Raw genomic sequence first — 21,279 nt, forward strand, 5'->3', positions numbered from 1 at the left:
GGTAGGTAGAAGTTGCCTAGCCTGAGTGTCAGTCTGGTTTGTAAATTGTATAGGGTAGGTAGAAGTTGCCTAGCCTGAGTGTCAGTCTGGTTTGTAAATTGTATAGGGTAGGTAGAAGTTGCCGAGCCTGAGTGCCAGTCTGGTTTGTAAATTGTATAGGGTAGGTAGAAGTTGCCTAGCCTGAGTGTCAGTCTGGTTTGTAAATTGTATAGGGTAGGTAGAATTTGCCTAGCCTGAGTGTCAGTCTGGTTTGTAAATTGTATAGGGTAGGTAGAAGTTGCCGAGCCCGAGTGCCAGTCTGGTTTGTAAATTGTATAGGGTAGGTAGAAGTTGCCTAGCCTGAGTGTCAGTCTGGTTTGTAAATTGTATAGGGTAGGTAGAAGTTGCCGAGCCTGAGTGCCAGTTTGTTTGTGTTATCATACCAACTCCTTGTCACTCATGGTCATGTTTGGCTTGACAATGACATCAATAGAGCTGTCAAGAGCACAAACAGATCTGGGACCAGGAGATAGGAGACAACAGATCTGAGACCAGGCGAGAGAAGGAGACAACAGATCTGAGACCAGGCGATAAAAGGAGACAACAGATCTGAGAACAGGCGAGAGAAGGACACAACAGATCTGGGACCAGGCAATAGGAGACAACAGATCTGAGATCAGGCTAAAAGTTGCCTCTAACCACTGACACAGGGTGAGATTATCTTTCATCCCCCTAATGGTTTAGGTTGGGGAGTAATCTGATCCTAGATCTGTGGTTAGGGGAGTGTAGGGTATGATGTTACCTGGAGGGTCTCTGCAGATGTAACATATGTACTGGTCCGGGATGCTATCCTCCAGAAGCCCCATACACACACTGTGCTGCCAGCACATACACTCCTCACACTGAAACACAGAGAGAGAGAGACTGAATGTGTGTGTTTAGGTGGAAACCAATACTATCTGAACCCAGGTCTGAAACATATATAATACATTTGATTTATTTATTTAACTAGGCAAGTTAGTTAGGAACAAATTCTTATTTACAAATGACAGCCTACCCCGTCCAAACCCGGACGAGCACCGCCCTATGGGACTCACGACCACGGCCGGTTGTGATACAGCCTGGACTCCAACCAGGGTGTCTGTAGTGACTCCTCTAGTACTGAGATGCTGTGCCTTAGACCGCTGAACCAGGGTGTCTGTAGTGACTCCTCTAGTACTGAGATGCTGTGTCTTAGACCGCTGAACCAGGGTGTCTGTAGTGACTCCTCTAGTACTGAGATGCTGTGCCTTAGACCGCTGAACCAGGGTGTCTGTAGTGACTCCTCTAGTACTGAGATGCTGTGCCTTAGACCACTGCGCCACTCGGGACTCCACATGACAACAGACATGTTTATGCCCAGTTGTTATGTCTGAGGGATAGTTGGAAAATTCCGGAAACTCCCCCCAAATTCCTGAAACACTCCCCAAATCCCCCCACCCCTGGCCAAACCCTCCCTTAACCCAGACAACGCTGGGCCAATTGTGCGCCGCCCTATGGGACTCACGACCACGGCCGGTTGTGATACAGCCTGGGATCGCACCAGGGTCAGTAGTGACGCCTCTAGCACTGCAATGTAGCACCGTAGACCGCTGCGCCACTCAGGAGGCCCATATTAGAGGCCTGAAGGGAACGCCCTGGCGGAGCTTGTGGCAGACTTGTACTTTGTACATGTATTTGTTGTAAACTCCCCAGTTAACTGATACTAAAGAGTGATTCATTTAATATTAACTTCAGGTGTCCTTGGTGTTGAATTTACACCACAAGTGACTGGGATGTTCCAACCCCACTCAGGCAGAACCACCCCCACCTCAGGCAGAACCACCCCCACCTCAGGCAGAACCACCCCCACCTCAGGCAGAACCACCCCCACCTCAGGCAGAACCACCCCCACCTCAGGCAGAACCACCCCCACCTCAGGCAGAACCACCCCCACCTCAGGCAGAACCACCCCCACCTCAGGCAGAACCACCCCACCTCAGGCAGAACCACCCCACCTCAGGCAGAACCACCCCACCTCAGGCAGAACCACCCCACCTCAGGCAGAACCACCCCACCTCAGGCAGAACCACCCCACCTCAGGCAGAACCACCCCACCTCAGGCAGAACCACCCCACCTCAGGCAGAACCACCCCACCTCAGGCAGAACCACCCCACCTCAGGCAGAACCACCCCACCTCAGGCAGAACCACCCCACCTCAGGCAGAACCACCCCACCTCAGGCAGAACCACCCCACCTCAGGCAGAACCACCCCACCTCAGGCAGAACCACCCCACCTCAGGCAGAACCACCCCACCTCAGGCAGAACCACCCCACCTCAGGCAGAACCACCCCACCTCAGGCAGAACCACCCCACCTCAGACAGAACCACCCCACCTCAGGCAGAACCACCCCACCTCAGGCAGAACCACCCCACCTCAGGCAGAACCACCCCACCTCACGCAGAACCACCCCACCTCACGCAGAACCACCCCACCTCACGCAGAACCACCCCACCTCAGACAGAACACTAGTCTGAGGGCTCCAGTCAGTCCAGTACCTGAATCATGAATCCATTCTCCTCATCCATCTCACAGATACAGCGGACGATCTCCTGGGTACCATCCTCATCCTCCTCCTGGAAGTCCTCCATGTTTAGAGAGTCAAAGTCCTGGTCGGAGGGTTCAAAACAAACCCCCTTAGTCACATCTATACATTTCCTAAGCTATAACACACAATCTATTTCATAGAGGAGGATCCTAAAGGACCATGGAGTCCAGTCTGCTTCCTGTTTCCAGAAACAAATGGGTATGGTGACAACCCTACCTGGTTGTACTCATCTCCACTAAACAGCAGGCTCTCTGTGGTCGAGTCCTCCAGGAACTCTATGTCTGACAGATCTGGAGAGGGAGAGAGGGGGAGAGATAGGGAGAGAGAGAGGGAGGGGGAGAGGGGAGGTAGAGGGGGGGGGGGGAGAGAAAGGGGAGGTGGGAGAGAGAGAAAGGGGGAGGAGGAAAGAGGGAGGGAGAGAGAGGGGAGGGGGAGATATATGTGAGTTGATCAATTTGAACAGCACATTCATGTAAAGATGAGATGTGATCAGTTGATATACACATGTATTTATACGCCTTCATTCTATAGAAAAGATGCCCTGTCAGGCGATTCCCACTCACTCTCTCCGGTCAGGTCCACAGAGAGGATGGCGCGGGGGTACTGGTAATGTTTGGTGGTGGAGCAGGAGGAAGAGGAGGAGCGGTGAAGAGCAGACGCCGTAGATCGCTCCAGGAAGGACAGGGACATGTCATCGTAGTCAGAATAACCTGCAGGTGAGAAAACACAGAATGTGTTTTTATGATGTATTGACGATGTGCTACTTCTAGCGTCTGTTTATCTTTCACGTCGGTATTTATTTGGGTTGTGTGTATTGGCTGGGGCAATTAAACTCCCCCCTTTGAGGATTGATTAAGTACTATCTTATGTCTCGTCTTAAATATATATATGTTTACAATAAGCTATACAAATGGACTGGTCATTCGCGACAACATACTACACACAACAGCGGGAGCCCTTGGAGAAACAGTAAGACACCTGAACTAAACGTACAGTGCTGCTTAGATTTCCTCTTCTTCTTCTTCTTCTTCTTCTGTTTCATTTTGAAGTGTTCCTTCTCTTTCCTGTCCCTCCGCTCTTTATCCTTCTTTTTTCCTAAAAAAAACAACAACAACAGAACATCTATTTAAATCACCAACTGATTTTTGCTCGGAACAACAGGAGGAATGTTATTGATTACAACTGCTAAGAAGAGAAGTAGAACACAATCTCACCGATCACCTGGGATTTCTCCTCCAGTTTCACCTTCTTCTCATTCTTTATTAACCCTGTAGAAGGAGTCATGTAATTCAAGCACAGTTCTCTGCAGTGAACTGGGTTGATTTAAATGTGTGACCCAAATGGAACCCTATTCCCTATATAGTGCACTACTTTAGACCAGGGCCCTATGGAACCCTATTCCCTATATAGTGCACTACTTTAGACCAGGGCCCTATGGAACCCTATTCCCTATATAGTGCACTACTTTAGACCAGGGCCCTATGGAACCCTATTCCCTATATAGTGCACTACTTTAGACCAGGGCCCTATGGAACCCTATTCCCTATATAGTGCACTACTTTAGACCAGGGCCCTATGGAACCCTATTCCCTATATAGTGCACTACTTTCATGTGGCCTTCTCATCTATAACCCTATTCCCTCATGGTGTGTTGTTGGCCAGTGAAGCATGTCACTGGGCTGTTTTACACCTGCTGCATCCTGCCCTGCCACTAACCTGGCTCCAGGACTCACAGCCCCTCAGGAAGGCCCACTGCCCTGCCACTAACCTGGCTCCAGACCTCACAGCCCCTCAGGAAGGCCCACTGCCCTGCCACTAACCTGGCTCCAGGTCTTACAGCCCCTCAGGAAGGCCCACTGCCCTGCCACTAACCTGGCTCCAGACCTCACAGCCCCTCAGGAAGGCCCACTGCCCTGCCACTAACCTGGCTCCAGACCTCACAGACCCTCAGGAAGGCCCACTGCCCTGCCACTAACCTGGCTCCAGACCTCACAGGCCCTCAGGAAGGCCCACTGCCCTGCCACTAACCTGGCTCCAGACCTCACAGGCCCTCAGGAAGGCCCACTGCCCTGCCACTAACCTGGCTCCAGACCTCACAGGCCCACTGCCCTGCCACTAACCTGGCTCCAGACCTCACAGGCCCTCAGGAAGGCCCACTGCCCTGCCACTGTCACTAACCTGGCTCCAGGTCTTCCAGTTCCCCTCAGGAAGGCCCACTGCCCTGCCACTAACCTGGCTCCAGGGTACAGTGCTGGAGGACAGAGGAAGGAGACTAACCTGGCTCCATCAAAACATATGGCCCTGAGGGGCAGAGGAGACAGCTATCAAAACATATGGCCCTGAGAGGGACAGCTATAAAACATCCAGTTGGGCCCTGAGGAGGGGACAGAGGAGACAGTATAAAACATATGGCCTAGAGGGGACAGAGGAGACAGTATAAAACATATGGCCTAGAGGGGACAGAGGAGACAGTATAAAACATATGGCCCTGAGGGGACAGAGGAGACAGTATAAAACATATGGCCCTGAGGGGACAGAGGAGACAGTATAAAACATATGGCCCTGAGGGGACAGAGGAGACAGTATAAAACATATGGCCCTGAGGGGACAGAGGAGACAGTATAAAACATATGGCCCAGAGGAGACAGTATAAAACATATGGCCCTGAGGGGACAGAGGAGACAGTATAAAACATATGGCCCAGAGGGGACAGAGGAGACAGTATAAAACATATGGCCCTGAGGGGACAGAGGAGACAGTATAAAACATATGGCCCTGAGGGGACAGAGGAGACAGTATAAAACATATGGCCCTGAGGGGACAGAGGAGACAGTATAAAACATATGGCCCTGAGGGGACAGAGGAGACAGTATAAAACATATGGCCCTGAGGGGACAGAGGAGACAGTATAAAACATATGGCCCTGAGGGGACAGAGGAGACAGTATAAAACATATGGCCCTGAGGGGACAGAGGAGACAGTATAAAACATATGGCCCTGAGGGGACAGAGGAGACAGTATAAAACATATGGCCCTGAGGGGACAGAGGAGACAGTATAAAACATATGGCCCTGAGGGGACAGAGGAGACAGTATAAAACATATGGCCCTGAGGGGACAGCGCTGAGGGACAGAGGGGGGTGAGAGAGAGTATAAGGTTGGGCTCTGGACAAAAGTAGTGCACTATATAGGGAATAGGGTGCCATTTGGGATACAACCTAAAACAATGTTGTGAATTTGTGTATTCAAGTTACATACAACTGTGTTTTCAAATGAATGAAATCTAAAGCCATACACGATGAGGTGGAGACAGTCCTGCGTCTCTTTGTGTTGTCAGGGACCTCCAGCAGGGTGGTGGTGGTGGGCATGGAGGCTGAGGTGGCCCGGGTACGACCAGCCCTTTCTGGGGAGCCTGGCAGCTCAGAGTCCTGGAGGTCTTTGTCAGCGTTGTGGTAATACTTGAGGTGGTAGTCCAGCAGCTTGGCTTTGCGGAAGGCCTTGGAGCACCCAGGGATCTTACACTTGTAGAGGTCCAGGTCGTTGGGAGACGTTGGGTCATCACACCACTTGGTGTTCATGACTGAGAGAGAGGACACACAGACGAGAGAGAGACAGAGACAGAGACAGAGAGAGAGAGAGAGAGAGAGAGAGAGAGAGAGAGAGAGAGAGAGAGAGAGAGAGAGAGAGGAGAGGGGGAATGTTTTTCTGGATTATCAAGTCTCTCAGTCCAGAACATGCCACCCTTTTTGTTTAAGCTGGGCTGAAGAGCGTTTGAGTATGCTTCCATTCTATCGGACAGAGAGGACTTGGTAAAGATCGGCTTCTTACCGGAACATGAATAATAATTGCAGTAAGCCTTGAAGGTAAATGAAAAGTAATGGTTGAAAGTAATACAATCAAAGTTCAATAACATGGAATAAAGTGGAGGAGAAAACCTACTTGGCTCCCTGGTGTGTTGGTTTAGTTTGGAGGTCCTGGTAATACTTCTCCTCCCAGCAGCTGCAAATCAAACAGAAACTCAGATGGATTAGGACATTATCTAACGGACATTGTCCTGTACAATGTCTGACCCTAATGGCACCCTACTCCCCTAGAAAGTACACTACTTTAGAGCACTTTGTAGGGAATAGAGGGCCATTTGACATGCTGCAGTTGAGAATAAATAACTCCCCCAGTCAAGAATTACCTGCAGCTAAGGGTGGGAATTTGTCTGCCACTGCCGTATGATTGGCTGATGGTCCGTCAGTCAGCTGGTCTCTGTGTGTGATTGGTGGATGAGATGGTGTGAGGATGGAGGCAGCAGATGAAGGTGTAGGTGGTATGCCGACACAGTAGTTGTGGAGGGTCGATGACTCTGCCTTCTCCACAGAGTTTGTCATTTGATCTAAAGGAGGACAATCACACACAGAATAGATTCAGGGTTGAATAAATAGACCTGTTTTCCTGGTTGTTCATGTTTTTTTTTTCTTGGTCAGGGTTGTATTCATTAGTGCACACTGTAGCAAAACATTTTGTCACGCAAAATTAAAAACAAGCGTTTGTTATTTGACAAGTTCAGGTCGTTCCCTCCCGTGTTCGGCCCATTCGGTTCCTCGTTAATATGACCCCGTTCACGAAGGTCGTCAGGAAGAACTCCTGTCCCTCGAGGCTGCACTCACCCTCTGGAGAGGAGGGGTCTTTGTGAGATGTGTTGTGCTCCCTCCCATGGGGTGAGAGGTCAGGGCACTGGGTGGTGGCGGGTTGAGAGGTCACGCTGGGGTCAGAGTTCATATCAGGGCTGACGGTGGCCAGGCGCTGGGAGCGTCTCCTCCTCTGGCTCTGTTCTGAGCTCCTGGGGGAGTCTGGAGGAACCGTCTCACCATGCCCTGTTGGAGAGGAAGGACAGCCCCGTCACTTAACAAACAACCAAATGACCCACTAAGTATCATCATGGAAAATAGTTTTGTGCCGACAGTGATCGTAGCCGCTCCCCAAGTGGGGGCGGCAGGGTAGCCTAGTGGTTAGAGCGTTGGACTAGTAACCGGAAGGTTGTGAGTTAAAACCCCCGAGCTGACAAGGTACGAATCTGTCGTTCTGCCCCTGAACAGGCAGTTAACCCACTGTTCTCAGGCCGTCATTGAAAATAAGAATGTGTTCTTAACTGACTTGCCTGGTTAAATAAAGGTAAAATAAAAAATACAAATAAATAAAGTCTTACTACTGTTGGGTTCTGAGAATATGAAATATACTAATTCATGTCACTGAGGGAGAGAGCTTAATGTATAACATTTACATTATGTCAGGATATGTTATTGTTAGCCATCAGGCATCCTATGGGTGGGATCCTCTGGGATGAGAAGAGACACAGTCTGGTACCAATCACCATGTCAGCCTTGAGTTGGGGAGGAGTGAGCACTTTGAGGTAGCGGTCAGGTCAGATGAAGTGAGGAAGAACAGATATCACTAAGGTTCTGTCTAGCAACAGAGATGCATTGGCTGTTTAGAGGTGTAGGAGGAGACTCAGCATAGGAGGAAGGGTTAAGTATCAGTGCTTGTGTGAACAACGTCTTTGACTAATGCAGCTGTATTGACCCTCTGGGGAAAATAAACTTGGTTAAGCTTTCATAGAGTCTGTGGAGTTTTTACCGGGAGAATTAGAACCTAACACTTCTGAGGCAATTAGTTTGTTTTTCCCCCCCAAAAAATCTTCCAAAAACTGTATACATAAAGTTCATATCTGTAACACCACTTGTGTCTAAGACTATACACTACTTTGAGTTAGTTAGTGGAAGTACTTTTCCCACTGTGACCCTGTCCCTCAGCAGACTAACCTGAGGTAGCCGTGTCTGGGCAGCTGTGTCTGGGGGAGGGACTCAGCATGGACTCTGGGGCTGATGCAGACTGAGGTAGCAGTGGGGCTGACATGGTGTCCTCCCTCAGCAGACTAACCTGAGGTAGCAGTGTCTGGGCAGCTGTGTCTGGGGGAGGGACTCAGCATGGACTCTGGGGCTGACATGGTGTCCTCCCCAGCAGACTAACCTGAGGTAGCAGTGTCTGGGCAGCTGTGTCTGGGGGAGGGACTCAGCATGGACTCTGGGGCTGACATGGTGTCCTCCCCAGCAGACTAACCTGAGGTAGCAGTGTCTGGGCAGCTGTGTCTGGGGGAGGGACTCAGCATGGACTCTGGGGCTGACATGGTGTCCTCCCCAGCAGACTAACCTGAGGTAGCAGTGTCTGGGCAGCTGTGTCTGGGGGAGGGACTCAGCATGGACTCTGGGGCTGACATGGTGTCCTCCCCAGCAGACTAACCTGAGGTAGCAGTGTCTGGGCAGCTGTGTCTGGGGGAGGGACTCAGCATGGACTCTGGGGCTGACATGGTGTCCTCCCCAGCAGACTAACCTGAGGTAGCAGTGTCTGGGCAGCTGTGGACTCTGGGGTCTGTCCTCCCCAGCAGGGGAGGGTCTCAGCATGGACTCTGGGGCTGACATGGTGTCCTCCCCAGCAGACTAACCTGAGGTAGCAGTGTCTGGGCAGCTGTGTCTGGGGGAGGGACTCAGCATGGACTCTGGGGCACTGTGTCCTCCCCAGCAGGGGAGGGACTCAGCATGGACTCTGGGGCTGACATGGTGTCCTCCCCAGCAGACTAACCTGAGGTAGCAGTGTCTGGGCAGCTGTGTCTGGGGGAGGGACTCAGCATGGACTCTGGGGCTGACATGGTGTCCTCCCCAGCAGACAGAGTAGTGATGGAGCACGGCAGCCTGGACGCTCTCTGCTTCTGGCTGCTGTTAACCAAGACAAACAGGCTCTTCATTATTTAACTAATTATTATACAAATAGCAACAAAAAAATATGAATTACAAGTACAACTTACAATTACATTATTAATGACAAATGATTACCTGATTACAATACACTGTAAATATACCAATAAAGCACAGATTTCCTAGGGCTTTGAAAGCCAATAGCTATCTCGTCAACGCTACCTGTTGGACTCCCCAGAGTGGTGCTTCAGACGCCTGTTCCGACACTTGGATGGAGAGCCCGTCACAGAGGACCCCGTCTGTCTCTGGCTCTGCCCCTGTAAGGAATCCTGGTCTGCTGTTCTTGGTACCTTCTGGAACAATACACAGAGGAATAAACAGTGGGATTGCTGTCATGAACTGACTCTTGGGTTAAATCCCAAATGGGATCCTATTCCGTATTTGGTGCACTACTTTTGTTATGGGCTCTGGTCCAAAGCAGTGCGCTATATAGGGAATAGGATGCCATTGGGGACACAATCTTAGAAAAACAAATACTATGGCGCAAAGTCTGTCTTTTAAAGTTATTTTATGTATGTATGTATGTGTGTGTGTGTGTGTGTGTGTGTGTGTGTGTGTGTGTGTGTGTGTGTGTGTGTGTGTGTGTGTGTGTGTGTGTGTGTGTGTGTGTGTGTGTGTGTGTGTGTGTGTGTGTGTGTGTGTGTGTGTGCACTACAGTGAGTGACTAGTGGTACCTGTGTGGGACATTATCTGCACTACAGTGAGTGACTAGCTGGTACCTGTGTTGGGTATGTGCATACAGTAGTGTAGCTGGTACCTGTGTTGTATGCACTACAGTGAGTGTATGGTATGTATGTTGGGACATTATCTGCACTACAGTGAGTGACTAGCTGGTACCTGTTGTTGGGACATTATCTACACTACAGTGAGTGACTGTTGGGCTGAGTGTACCTGGTGTTGGGACATTATCTACACTACAGTGAGTGACTAGCTGGTACCTGTTGTTGGGACATTATCTACACTACAGTGAGTGACTAGCTGGTACCTGTTGTTGGGACATTATCTACACTACAGTGAGTGACTAGCTGGTACCTGTTGTTGGGACATTATCTACACTACAGTGAGTGACTAGCTGGTACCTGTTGTTGGGACATTATCTACACTACAGTGAGTGACTAGCTGGTACCTGTTGTTGGGACATTATCTACACTACAGTGAGTGACTAGCTGGTACCTGTTGTTGGGACATTATCTACACTACAGTGAGTGACTAGCTGGTACCTGTTGTTGGGACATTATCTACACTACAGTGAGTGACTAGCTGGTACCTGTTGTTGGGACATTATCTACACTACAGTGAGTGACTAGCTGGTACCTGTTGTTGGGACATTATCTACACTACAGTGAGTGACTAGCTGGTACCTGTTGTTTGGGACATTATCTACACTACAGTGAGTGACTAGCTGGTACCTGTTGTTGGGACATTATCTGCACACTACAGTGAGTGACTAGCTGGTACCTGTTGTTGGGACATTATCTACACTACAGTGAGTGACTAGCTGGTACCTGTTGTTGGGACATTATCTACACTACAGTGAGTGACTAGCTGGTACCTGTTGTTGGGACATTATCTACACTACAGTGAGTGACTAGCTGGTACCTGTTGTTGGGACATTATCTGCACTACAGTGAGTGACTAGCTGGTACCTGTTGTTGGGACATTATCTACACTACAGTGAGTGACTAGCTGGTACCTGTTGTTGGGACATTATCTACACTACAGTGAGTGACTAGCTGGTACCTGTTGTTGGGACATTATCTACACTACAGTGAGTGACTAGCTGGTACCTGTTGTTGGGACATTATCTGCACTACAGTGAGTGACTAGCTGGTACCTGTTGTTGGGACATTATCTGCACTACAGTGAGTGACTAGCTGGTACCTGTTGTTGGGACATTATCTACACTACAGTGAGTGACTAGCTGGTACCTGGTGTTGGGACATTATCTACACTACAGTGAGTGACTAGCTGGTACCTGTTGTTGGGACATTATCTGCACTACAGTGAGTGACTAGCTGGTATCTGTTGTTGGGACATTATCTGCACTACAGTGAGTGACTAGCTGGTACCTGTTGTTGGGACGTCACTGGGACTTCTGTCCGCTCCTTCTTACAGTCAGCATCATCTTCATGGGATTCTGAAAGGCAGAGGGAGAAGAATATAACAGGTCCATTAACACGTTGGAACGCCACACACAATGGCTGTCCCAAATGGCACCCTGTATCCTCTATAGTGTACTACCTTTGGCCCAGTCCCTGGTCAAAAGTAGTGCCCTATAAAGGGAATAGGGTGTCATTTGGGAGACACATTGTACATGTGATGGCTAACTAAGAAGGAGGGCCCTGGGGTGAAATATGACCTGTGGTTTTACAGGCCTGGACCCTCCAGGGTGAAATATGACCTGTGGTTTTACAGGCCTGGACCCTCCAGGGTGAAATATGACCTGTGGTTTTACAGGCCTGGATCCTCCGGGGTGAACTATGACCTGTTGTTTTACAGGCCTGGACCCTCTGAGTTGAATAACATGCTATCTTGTCCATTTCTCCTTCTCTTAGATCTCATGTCTTGCTGCTCTGAGGAGGGCTTGGTTTCTTCCTCATCAGCACCACGGCGTCTTAGTTATCATTGGAGAGGTTGAGAGTAAAGAATCATAACATCTAAATGATACCACTACTCCACATCACTACTGTATGATACCAGCTACATGACAACAGTAACATCTAAATGATACCACTACTCCACTACTCCATATCACTGCTGTATGATACTAGCTACATGACAACAGTAGCATCTAAATGATACCACTACTCCACTACTCCATATCACTACTGTATGATACTAGCTACATGACAACAGTAACATCTAAATGATACCACTACTCCACTACTCCATATCACTGCTGTATGATACCAACTACATGACAACAGTAACATCTAAATGATACCACTACTCCACTACTCCATATCACTGCTGTATGATACCAGCTACATGACAACAGTAACATCTAAATGATACCACTACTCCATATCACTGCTGTATGATACCAGCTACATGACAACAGTAACATCTAAATGATACCACTACTCCACTACTCCATATCACTGCTGCATGATACTAGCTACATGACAACAGTAACATCTAAATGATACCACTACTCCACTACTCCATATCACTACTGTATGATACTAGCTACATGACAACAGTAACATCTAAATGATACCACTACTCCACTACTCCATATCACTGCTGTATGATACCAGCTACATGACAACAGTAACATCTAAATGATACCACTACTCCATATCACTGCTGTATGATACTAGCTACATGACAACAGTAACATCTAAATGATACCACTACTCCATATCACTGCTGTATGATACCAGCTACATGACAACAGTAACATCTAAATGATACCACTACTCCACATCACTGCTGTATGATACTAGCTACATGACAACAGTAACATCTAAATGATACCACTACTCCATATCACTGCTGTATGATACTAGCTACATGACAACAGTAACATCTAAATGATACCACTACTCCATATCACTGCTGTATGATACTAGCTACATGACAACAGTAACATCTAAATGATACCACTACTCCACTACTCCATATCACTGCTGTATGATACTAGCTACATGACAACAGTAACATCTAAATGATACCACTACTCCACTACTCCATATCACTGCTGTATGATACTAGCTACATGACAACAGTAACATCTAAATGATACCACTACTCCATATCACTGCTGTATGATACCAGCTACATGACAACAGTAACATCTAAATGATACCACTACTCCACTACTCCATATCACTGCTGTATGATACTAGCTACATGACAACAGTAACATCTAAATGATACCACTACTCCACTACTCCATATCACTGCTGTATGATACTAGCTACATGACAACAGTAACATCTAAATGATACCACTACTCCATATCACTGCTGTATGATACCAGCTACATGACAACAGTAACATCTAAATGATACCACTACTCCACTACTCCATATCACTGCTGTATGATACAGCTACATGACAACAGTAACATCTAAATGATACCACTACTCCACTACTCCATATCACTGCTGTATGATACTAGCTACATGACAACAGTAACATCTAAATGATACCACTACTCCACTACTCCATATCACTGCTGTATGATACCAGCTACATGACAACAGTAACATCTAAATGATACCACTACTCCACTACTCCATATCACTGCTGTATGATACCAGCTACATGACAACAGTAACATCTAAATGATACCACTACTCCACTACTCCATATCACTGCTGTATGATACTAGCTACATGACAACAGTAACATCTAAATGATACCACTACTCCATATCACTGCTGTATGATACTAGCTACATGACAACAGTAACATCTAAATGATACCACTACTCCACTACTCCATATCACTGCTGTATGATACTAGCTACATGACAACAGTAACATCTAAATGATACCACTACTCCACTACTCCATATCACTGCTGTATGATACTAGCTACATGACAACAGTAACATCTAAATGATACCACTACTCCACTACTCCATATCACTGCTGTATGATACCAGCTACATGACAACAGTAACATCTAAATGATACCACTACTCCACTACTCCATATCACTGCTGCATGATACTAACATACAGTACTAGCTGCATGAGAACAGACAGAGAAATTATCATTCATTTTTAAAGGGCCTGCTAATTTGAAACCCATATGTCTCCCAAATCGCACCCTATTCCCTATACAGTGCACTACTTTTGACCAGGGACCATAAGGCTCTGGTCAAAAGTAGTACACTACATAGGGAATATGGTCCCATTTGGGAAATACTCACAGTGTGCATGTATATGTTGGGGTGAGGGAAGGAGAGGACTCAAGTTACCCAGTTTGTCAGAGTCGGACTGATCCTGCAACTCTTCATCCAGCTCTTCTTGACCATCCTCATCGTCAGACTTCCCTCCGTGAGGGTCGTCCCTGTCCTTGTTGCTGTTGGCACTGGTACGAGGCGTACTGCTTCCTTTGCTCTTGGCTGCAGCAGAGGCAGCTTTCACCAGGGCTATCCAGTCCTGTTGGGAGGAGAGACACTTGTTTTTCCTCCTTCACTGTTTTTCTATTTTGTTTTGTTTTGTTGTGCTTTGTCCTTGTTGTTGTTGTTGTTGTTTGAAAAGCTCTCTGAATCCCATGTATCCATATGTTGTTATTAAAAGTAGTATTAGAGACTAGTGGTTAGATAAATGCATCTATTCTATAGGCTGCTGCTGTAAGTTAGTTAGGAGTGCGTTCCAAATGGAACCCTATTACCTATATAGGAAATAAATCATATGGTATTTGTCACATACGCGTATTTAGCAGATGTTATCGCTGTTCATAGTGAAACGCTTGTGTTTCCAGCTCCAACAGTGCAGTAATATCTAACAAGTAATAGCTAACAATTAATATCTAACAAAATCAAAAATAAAAGGAATGGAATTTAAAAAATATATAAATATTTGGACGAGCAACGTCAGAGTGGCAAATACTAAGATACAGTAGAATAGATACAGTATATATATATGAGAGGAGTCATGCATAGACTAAGATACAGTAGAATAGGATGAATACAGTGCAAGGAGTCATGCATAGACTAAGATACAGTAGAATATAGAATACAGTAATATATAAATGAGAGGACTCATCATCAGACTAAGATACAGTAGAATAGGATAGAATACAGTATATATATATGAGAGGAGTCATGCATAGACTAAGATACAGTAGAATAGGATAGAATACAGTATATATATATGAAAGGAGTCATGCATAGACTAAGATACAGTAGAATAGAATACAGTATATAGATATGAGAGGAGTCATGCATAGACTAAGATACAGTAGAATAGAATAGGATACAGTATATATATATGAGAGGAGTCATGCATAGACTAAGACACAGTAGAATAGGATAGAATACAGTATATATATATGAGAGGAGTCATGCATAGACTAAGATACAGTAGAATAGAATAGAATACAGTATATAGATATGAGAGGAGTCATGCATAGACTAAGATACAGTAGAATAGGATAGAATACAGTATATATATATGAGAGGAGTCATGCATAGACTAAGATACAGTAGAATAGAATAGAATACAGTATATATATATGAGAGGAGTCATGCATAGACTAAGATACAGTAGAATAGAATAGAATACAGTATATAGATATATGAGAGGAGTCATGCATAGACTAAGATACAGTAGAATAGAATAGAATACAGTATATAGATATGAGAGGAGTCATGCATAGACTAAGATACAGTAGAATAGGATAGAATACAGTATATAGATATGAGAGGAGTCATGCATAGACTAAGATACACTGGAATAGGATAGAATACAGTATATATATATATATGAGTTTTGTCATGCATAGACTAAGTACAGTAGAATAGAATACAGATATATTGAGAGGAGTCATGCATAGACTAAGATACATAGAATAGAATACAGTATATATATATGAGAGAGTCATGCATAGACTAAGATACAGTAGAATAGAATACAGTATAATATATGAGAGGAGTCATGCATAGACTAAGATACAGTAAATAAATCAGTAATATAATATGAGAGGAGTCATGCATAGACTAAGATACAGATAGAATAGAATACAAATATATGAAAATCATGCATAGCTAAGATTGACAGACAGTAGATATCTAACAAGTCAGAATGTCATGCATAGACTAAGATACAGTAGAATAGAATACAGTATATATATATGAGAGGAGTCATGCATAGACTAAGATACAGTAGAATAGAATACAGTATATATATATGAGAGGAGTCATGCATAGACTAAGATACAGTAGAATAGAATACAGTATATATATATGAGAGGAGTCATGCATAGACTAAGATACAGTAGAATAGGATAGAATACAGTATATATATATGAGAGGAGTCATGCATAGACTAAGATACAGTAGAATAGAATACAGTATATATATATGAGAGGAGTCATGCATAGACTAAGATACAGTAGAATAGAATACAGTATATATATATGAGAGGAGTCATGCATAGACTAAGATACAGTAGAATAGGATAGAATACAGTACATAGATATGAGAGGAGTCATGCATAGACTAAGATACAGTAAAATAGGATAGAATACAGTATATAGATATGAGAGGAGTCCTGCATAGACTAAGATACAGTAGAATAGGATAGAATACAGTATATAGATATGAGACGAGTCATGCAAAATATGTCAACGTTATTAAAATGGACTAGTTCCAATTATTAAAGTGACCAGTGATTCCAAGTCTATGTATATAGGGCAGCAGCCTCTAATTAGGGTGCCATTTGGGACTCTGGCGTAGTGTGTGGAGAAGTAACAGGGTTAACCGTGACTAAACAGATCATCTAGATGTCAGACTAGGTCACGACCTTGGTCGGTGAGAAAATAGTAAGCCTCAATAGTAAAGAAATCAATATATTTAGCCTATAGGGACTTGTGTTTGAACTATTAGCTACTACTTTCCAAGTGTACTGCTCCACATTAAAAGTAATAAAAATTCTAAGTAAAATAAATTAAATCTTAATTCAGTAGTAAATAAGATTAGACTCTGGTCTCCTTGAGAGTGTCTGCTGGTTGGACCAAGGGAGATGCCAGCAAGTCTATCCTGCCAAGACTGTGGGAATCAGCCTTCGCATTAAATCCAGCAATTCCCTGTTGCCCTTTACCTTCTGAAAAAGAGGGAGAAGTGAAATAGAAAATTATGGTATCCTACACTGTCTACAACAAACTTTCAGGAATTTTAACTTGCCTTCTATTAATCAGTATATCTATAACCGCCAGACCCCTAGCGATAACCGCCAGACCTAACCGCCAGACCCTTAGCTATAACGCCAGATCCCTAGCGATAACCGCCAGACCTAACCGCCAGACCCCTAGCGATAACCACCAGACCCTTAGCTACAACGCCAGACCCCTAGCGATAACCGCAAGACCTAACCGCCAGACCCCTAGCGATAACCACCAGACCCTTAGCTACAACGCCAGACCCTTAGCTACAACGCCAGACCCTTAGCTACAACGCCAGACCCTTAGCTACAACGCCAGACCCTTAGCTACAACGCCAGGTTCTTACTAAGCTACACGTTCCTTACTTCTATTGGAGGAATGCTATCCAGGTCGTTATTGTAAATAAGAATTTGTTCTTAACGGACTTGCCTTGTTAAATAAAGGTTAAATTTACATATATATTTTTTTTGAATATGCTCATGCTGATTCCAGAAGTGATTGTATGATCATGTGACCCAGCTCACCTGTCCTTTTGCATCATGGGGCATAGATTTGATATGAATTTTTTTCACACAGCGAATAACTCCATCATAAAACTGCACCGTGTAGATACCTAGAATTTAACAAAGACACTTCAGTTGGGACGGACACAATTGCAAGTCATTGTGTTATATGTATTGGCCATATGGCCTGCTACTGCTTTCAAAATAGTTAAGTGATAAATACCCTCTTTGTTTACAGATTCAATCTTTGCAGGATAGTAGCGACAATCTGTCCATCGAGCAAGCACCTCTTCACCATCTCTCAATTCCTGTAAAACAAGTCAAGCCAAACAAACCTCCATTACTCTAAATATGTATTTAACAAACAGGTGCCATGAGAGACAAAAGTTTGAAATTATACTGGACAAAAATATAAGCACAACATGTAAAGTGTTGGTTCCATGCTTCATGAACTGAAATAAAAGATCCTTGGAATTTGAGAGCGGGGGGCGGTGCTTAGGAGTATTTCTGTCTGTAATTAAGTCCTTTTGTGGGATAAACTAATTCTGATTGGCTGGGTCAGGCTCCCAAGTGGGTGGGCCTTTCTTTCTATGAACTGTAACTCTGTAAAATATTTGAAATTGTTGCACGTTACATTTATATTTCTGTCCAGTATAGATATGGTAGAAGCACTAAATGTTGTTGTCCGATTCAGGATGTAAGGAATTGCTTGTAAGGTTGAAAGTGTAGCTTGAATATTAAAGGCCCAGTGACTTCTTGTGTGTTAAATGCATTCCCACACTGACGTTAAAATAATACTTTGAAATTCTGAAAAAGCCATTTTAGTGTAAGAGCTGTTTGAAAAGGCCACCTGAAATGTCAGCCTTTTTTGTTGGGATGGAGTTTCGGCCTGCCTGGTGACATCAACAGGCTGTAAATGAATTAATAGACCAATAAGAAAGAGCGTTCCAAACCTCTCTGCCAATAAGAGCTAGTTTTAAGTTTTCCCCTCCCCATTCAGACCACTCCCAGACAGTCAAAGCAAAACTTTTACCGGAGAATTTGATCTTTGCTAAGAAGCTATTTTGGATCATTTTAATTGAAAACACAGTAAGGTACTAAATGATTTAATATTGAGATAACAATGGTTGCATTGGAACTTTAAGGCAAAGTGAAAAGTTTAACACAAAAAGCTCAAAGATAAATATTACAAACATATGACAGGAACACAAAGAGCAAAAGCTTGAATGATGCAGAATGAGCCCCTTTAGACCACAGAATAGCACTGCAGTATGGAACTGCCTAAACTCTGATATAGCTATGTCAGATTCAGTTATGCCTCAACAAAAATGATCTGATGGTTTTGACCAAAGCTGTGTTATGTGAAGAATCGAAACAGTGAGTGAGACAAGGAGTTAATAATTCAGCCAAATCACTGCAAAATGAGACACAGGGAATGTATGTATACTTGTCTCCGCTGCGGTAACTCTGTTTGGTCCTCTGTGCTCTCTGTACATCCAGGAAGCTCATCAAGGCGAGATGCTGACATCTCGCTGAGTCTCTCCTGGTAGAAATATTTATAAGATATAAGGCATAAACAATTTGTTATTTCTTTTAAAACGATAGTTCACTCAGAATCGATATGTTACTACTATCCATCTATCACTCATCCGATTGATTGCACACTCTCAACCATCTACAACAAAACTCCTCATGAGGCAAACTGTCTCTAGCCCCGAGAAAGCTGTTTTGAGTACTTGGCATGCCATATGAGTTTCATCAAATCCATCCATACATTGCAAGCCACAATACATGGGGGAGTCTGACACTCCCATTTCATATTTTCTCAATTCCTCACATCATCATATCTTCTCAAAGAGAGAAGAAGGTCTGAGGGGAGGGACCTTGGACCTTCTCCTCCAATACGGTTGAGAATGCAGGAAATAGGATGCAAGGAATTGTGGAGAGACGAATTGAGAAGTAGTCTGTGGCTGGACAAAAACACCTACAGTCACCTCCCCCTCATCTTCCTTCAGTCCCTCTTTACGGAGTGTTGGCCTTTCAAGAGGCCGCAGCCGAGTGCTGTCCCAGGCGATCCACTCATCATATCGATGGCTCCAACGATCAAAGTGGACAAGCATCTTCCCCTCATCGAAATCGATGTCCTCAATGCGTGACGAGTACCTAGAAGGTTGTATAAGAAAGAAGACAAAGGAAGACAAGAACAAAATGTCTACTATGTTACATGTATATCTGTCATTATGCACATGATTACATAAAGGAACTTGACCCTTACATACCATTTTTGTAGATAGTCTTGAGCTTCAATTCTAGCACCGACTTCAAAAGTGATCCCTGGACGATTAGGTGTCTTCCTGCTCATCTTCACAACGTCTATGTTTCAAGACTGATGATCTGTCTGTCTGTGGCAGCTGAAAACAAAACAAAGGTAATGGATAGACCATGTTAAGCATCCGTCTTTCTCTTAAATGTAAACCACACATACGAGACCCTCTGCAAAGATTAACTATCTGTTCAATTGGCACCATATGGGAAGGTGATTAGCTAGCTAGTTATATGGCTTAAGTAATGGAATGAACAATATGGTCTTGTTGAACTAGCTAGCATGATAGTTTGCTCACAAAGGTCAGCAGTATTCCAGTTGATTCATAAAGCAAAAACGTTACTCGAATAGATAGCTGACTAGCTAGCGAACATCCTCTCTAGGAAACCAACTGTCTTTCAAACAAGCTGTTCAGACATGCCATGAGCCAAAATAGATCCAGAACCTTCGCTTGTTTACAGCTGCTTTGGGGTCAGACAGGATTCCTGGCTCAAAACATGTATCTCAATCGTGGGATGAGAAATGTCTACCATTATTAAATATATAAATAATATAATAATAATATATGCCATTTAGCAGACGCTTTTATCCAAAGCGACTTACAGTCATGTGTGCATACATTCTACGTATGGGTGGTCCCGGGGATCGAACCCACTACCCTGGCGTTACAAGCGCCATGCTCTACCAACACAGAAAAGACTACTCGTTTTTCCATAAAAGTTTCCTTTTCGTCCTCATGATAGGTAGCAGAAGCCACAGCAGCAATTCCACAATGACAGATGTGGTTACTATTAAAAGTCAGTGAGTCGTTCAACCTTCTCGGTTTAACATTTGAAATAATGGGACAATTCAGAGTACAATGCATTTCTCATCCCCGGATTGAGGTACGTTTTCCCGAGCCATATCTTGTGCAGGCTCCGCAGTGTCTTACTCTAAACAAGAAGCCTGTCCGACCCCAGTGCAACTATAAGCAAGTGCAGGGTCGATAATCTATTCTGACTAAAATGACACCGCCACCATACTCACCCAACTGGCACATTCTAGTCATTAAAACATCATGACACAATCATTCATAACAGTACTAGCTTGTTAATTAATCAACTCGTATGTTGAGATGACCAGCAAACGTCACCACATATTTTCATATTATTCGTTAACTAACTAGCTATCTTAATTTACGTACTAGGATAGTTAGCTAGCCTAAT

The 21,279-nt window shown here is 44.8% G+C and overlaps 1 protein-coding gene across 1 annotated transcript in view; it reads right to left on the minus strand.

Moving 5' to 3' along the window:
* The window catches only part of phf20l1 (PHD finger protein 20 like 1), a 31,882-nt gene that overhangs the window by 9,858 nt on the left and 745 nt on the right, over positions 1–21,279 (minus strand). The window contains exons 2-24 of the mRNA XM_046335211.1: positions 20,031–20,162; positions 19,740–19,914; positions 19,199–19,294; positions 18,602–18,661; positions 17,975–18,059; positions 17,773–17,861; positions 17,188–17,190; positions 14,340–14,523; positions 11,477–11,544; positions 9,570–9,700; positions 9,235–9,368; positions 7,266–7,472; positions 6,794–6,991; positions 6,547–6,606; positions 5,903–6,187; positions 4,729–4,859; positions 4,325–4,328; positions 3,823–3,876; positions 3,602–3,703; positions 3,172–3,318; positions 2,825–2,898; positions 2,559–2,669; positions 782–881 (exon numbers count right to left, since the gene is read on the minus strand). Of these exons, the coding sequence (XP_046191167.1) occupies positions 782–881; positions 2,559–2,669; positions 2,825–2,898; positions 3,172–3,318; positions 3,602–3,703; positions 3,823–3,876; positions 4,325–4,328; positions 4,729–4,859; positions 5,903–6,187; positions 6,547–6,606; positions 6,794–6,991; positions 7,266–7,472; positions 9,235–9,368; positions 9,570–9,700; positions 11,477–11,544; positions 14,340–14,523; positions 17,188–17,190; positions 17,773–17,861; positions 17,975–18,059; positions 18,602–18,661; positions 19,199–19,294; positions 19,740–19,914; positions 20,031–20,113 (2,581 nt within the window). The 5' untranslated portion in view covers positions 20,114–20,162. The remainder of the gene's footprint in view (positions 1–781; positions 882–2,558; positions 2,670–2,824; positions 2,899–3,171; positions 3,319–3,601; positions 3,704–3,822; positions 3,877–4,324; positions 4,329–4,728; positions 4,860–5,902; positions 6,188–6,546; positions 6,607–6,793; positions 6,992–7,265; positions 7,473–9,234; positions 9,369–9,569; positions 9,701–11,476; positions 11,545–14,339; positions 14,524–17,187; positions 17,191–17,772; positions 17,862–17,974; positions 18,060–18,601; positions 18,662–19,198; positions 19,295–19,739; positions 19,915–20,030; positions 20,163–21,279) is intronic.

Source organism: Oncorhynchus gorbuscha, unplaced genomic scaffold (genome assembly GCF_021184085.1).
Source record: "Oncorhynchus gorbuscha isolate QuinsamMale2020 ecotype Even-year unplaced genomic scaffold, OgorEven_v1.0 Un_scaffold_681, whole genome shotgun sequence".
Classification (NCBI taxonomy): domain Eukaryota; kingdom Metazoa; phylum Chordata; class Actinopteri; order Salmoniformes; family Salmonidae; genus Oncorhynchus; species Oncorhynchus gorbuscha.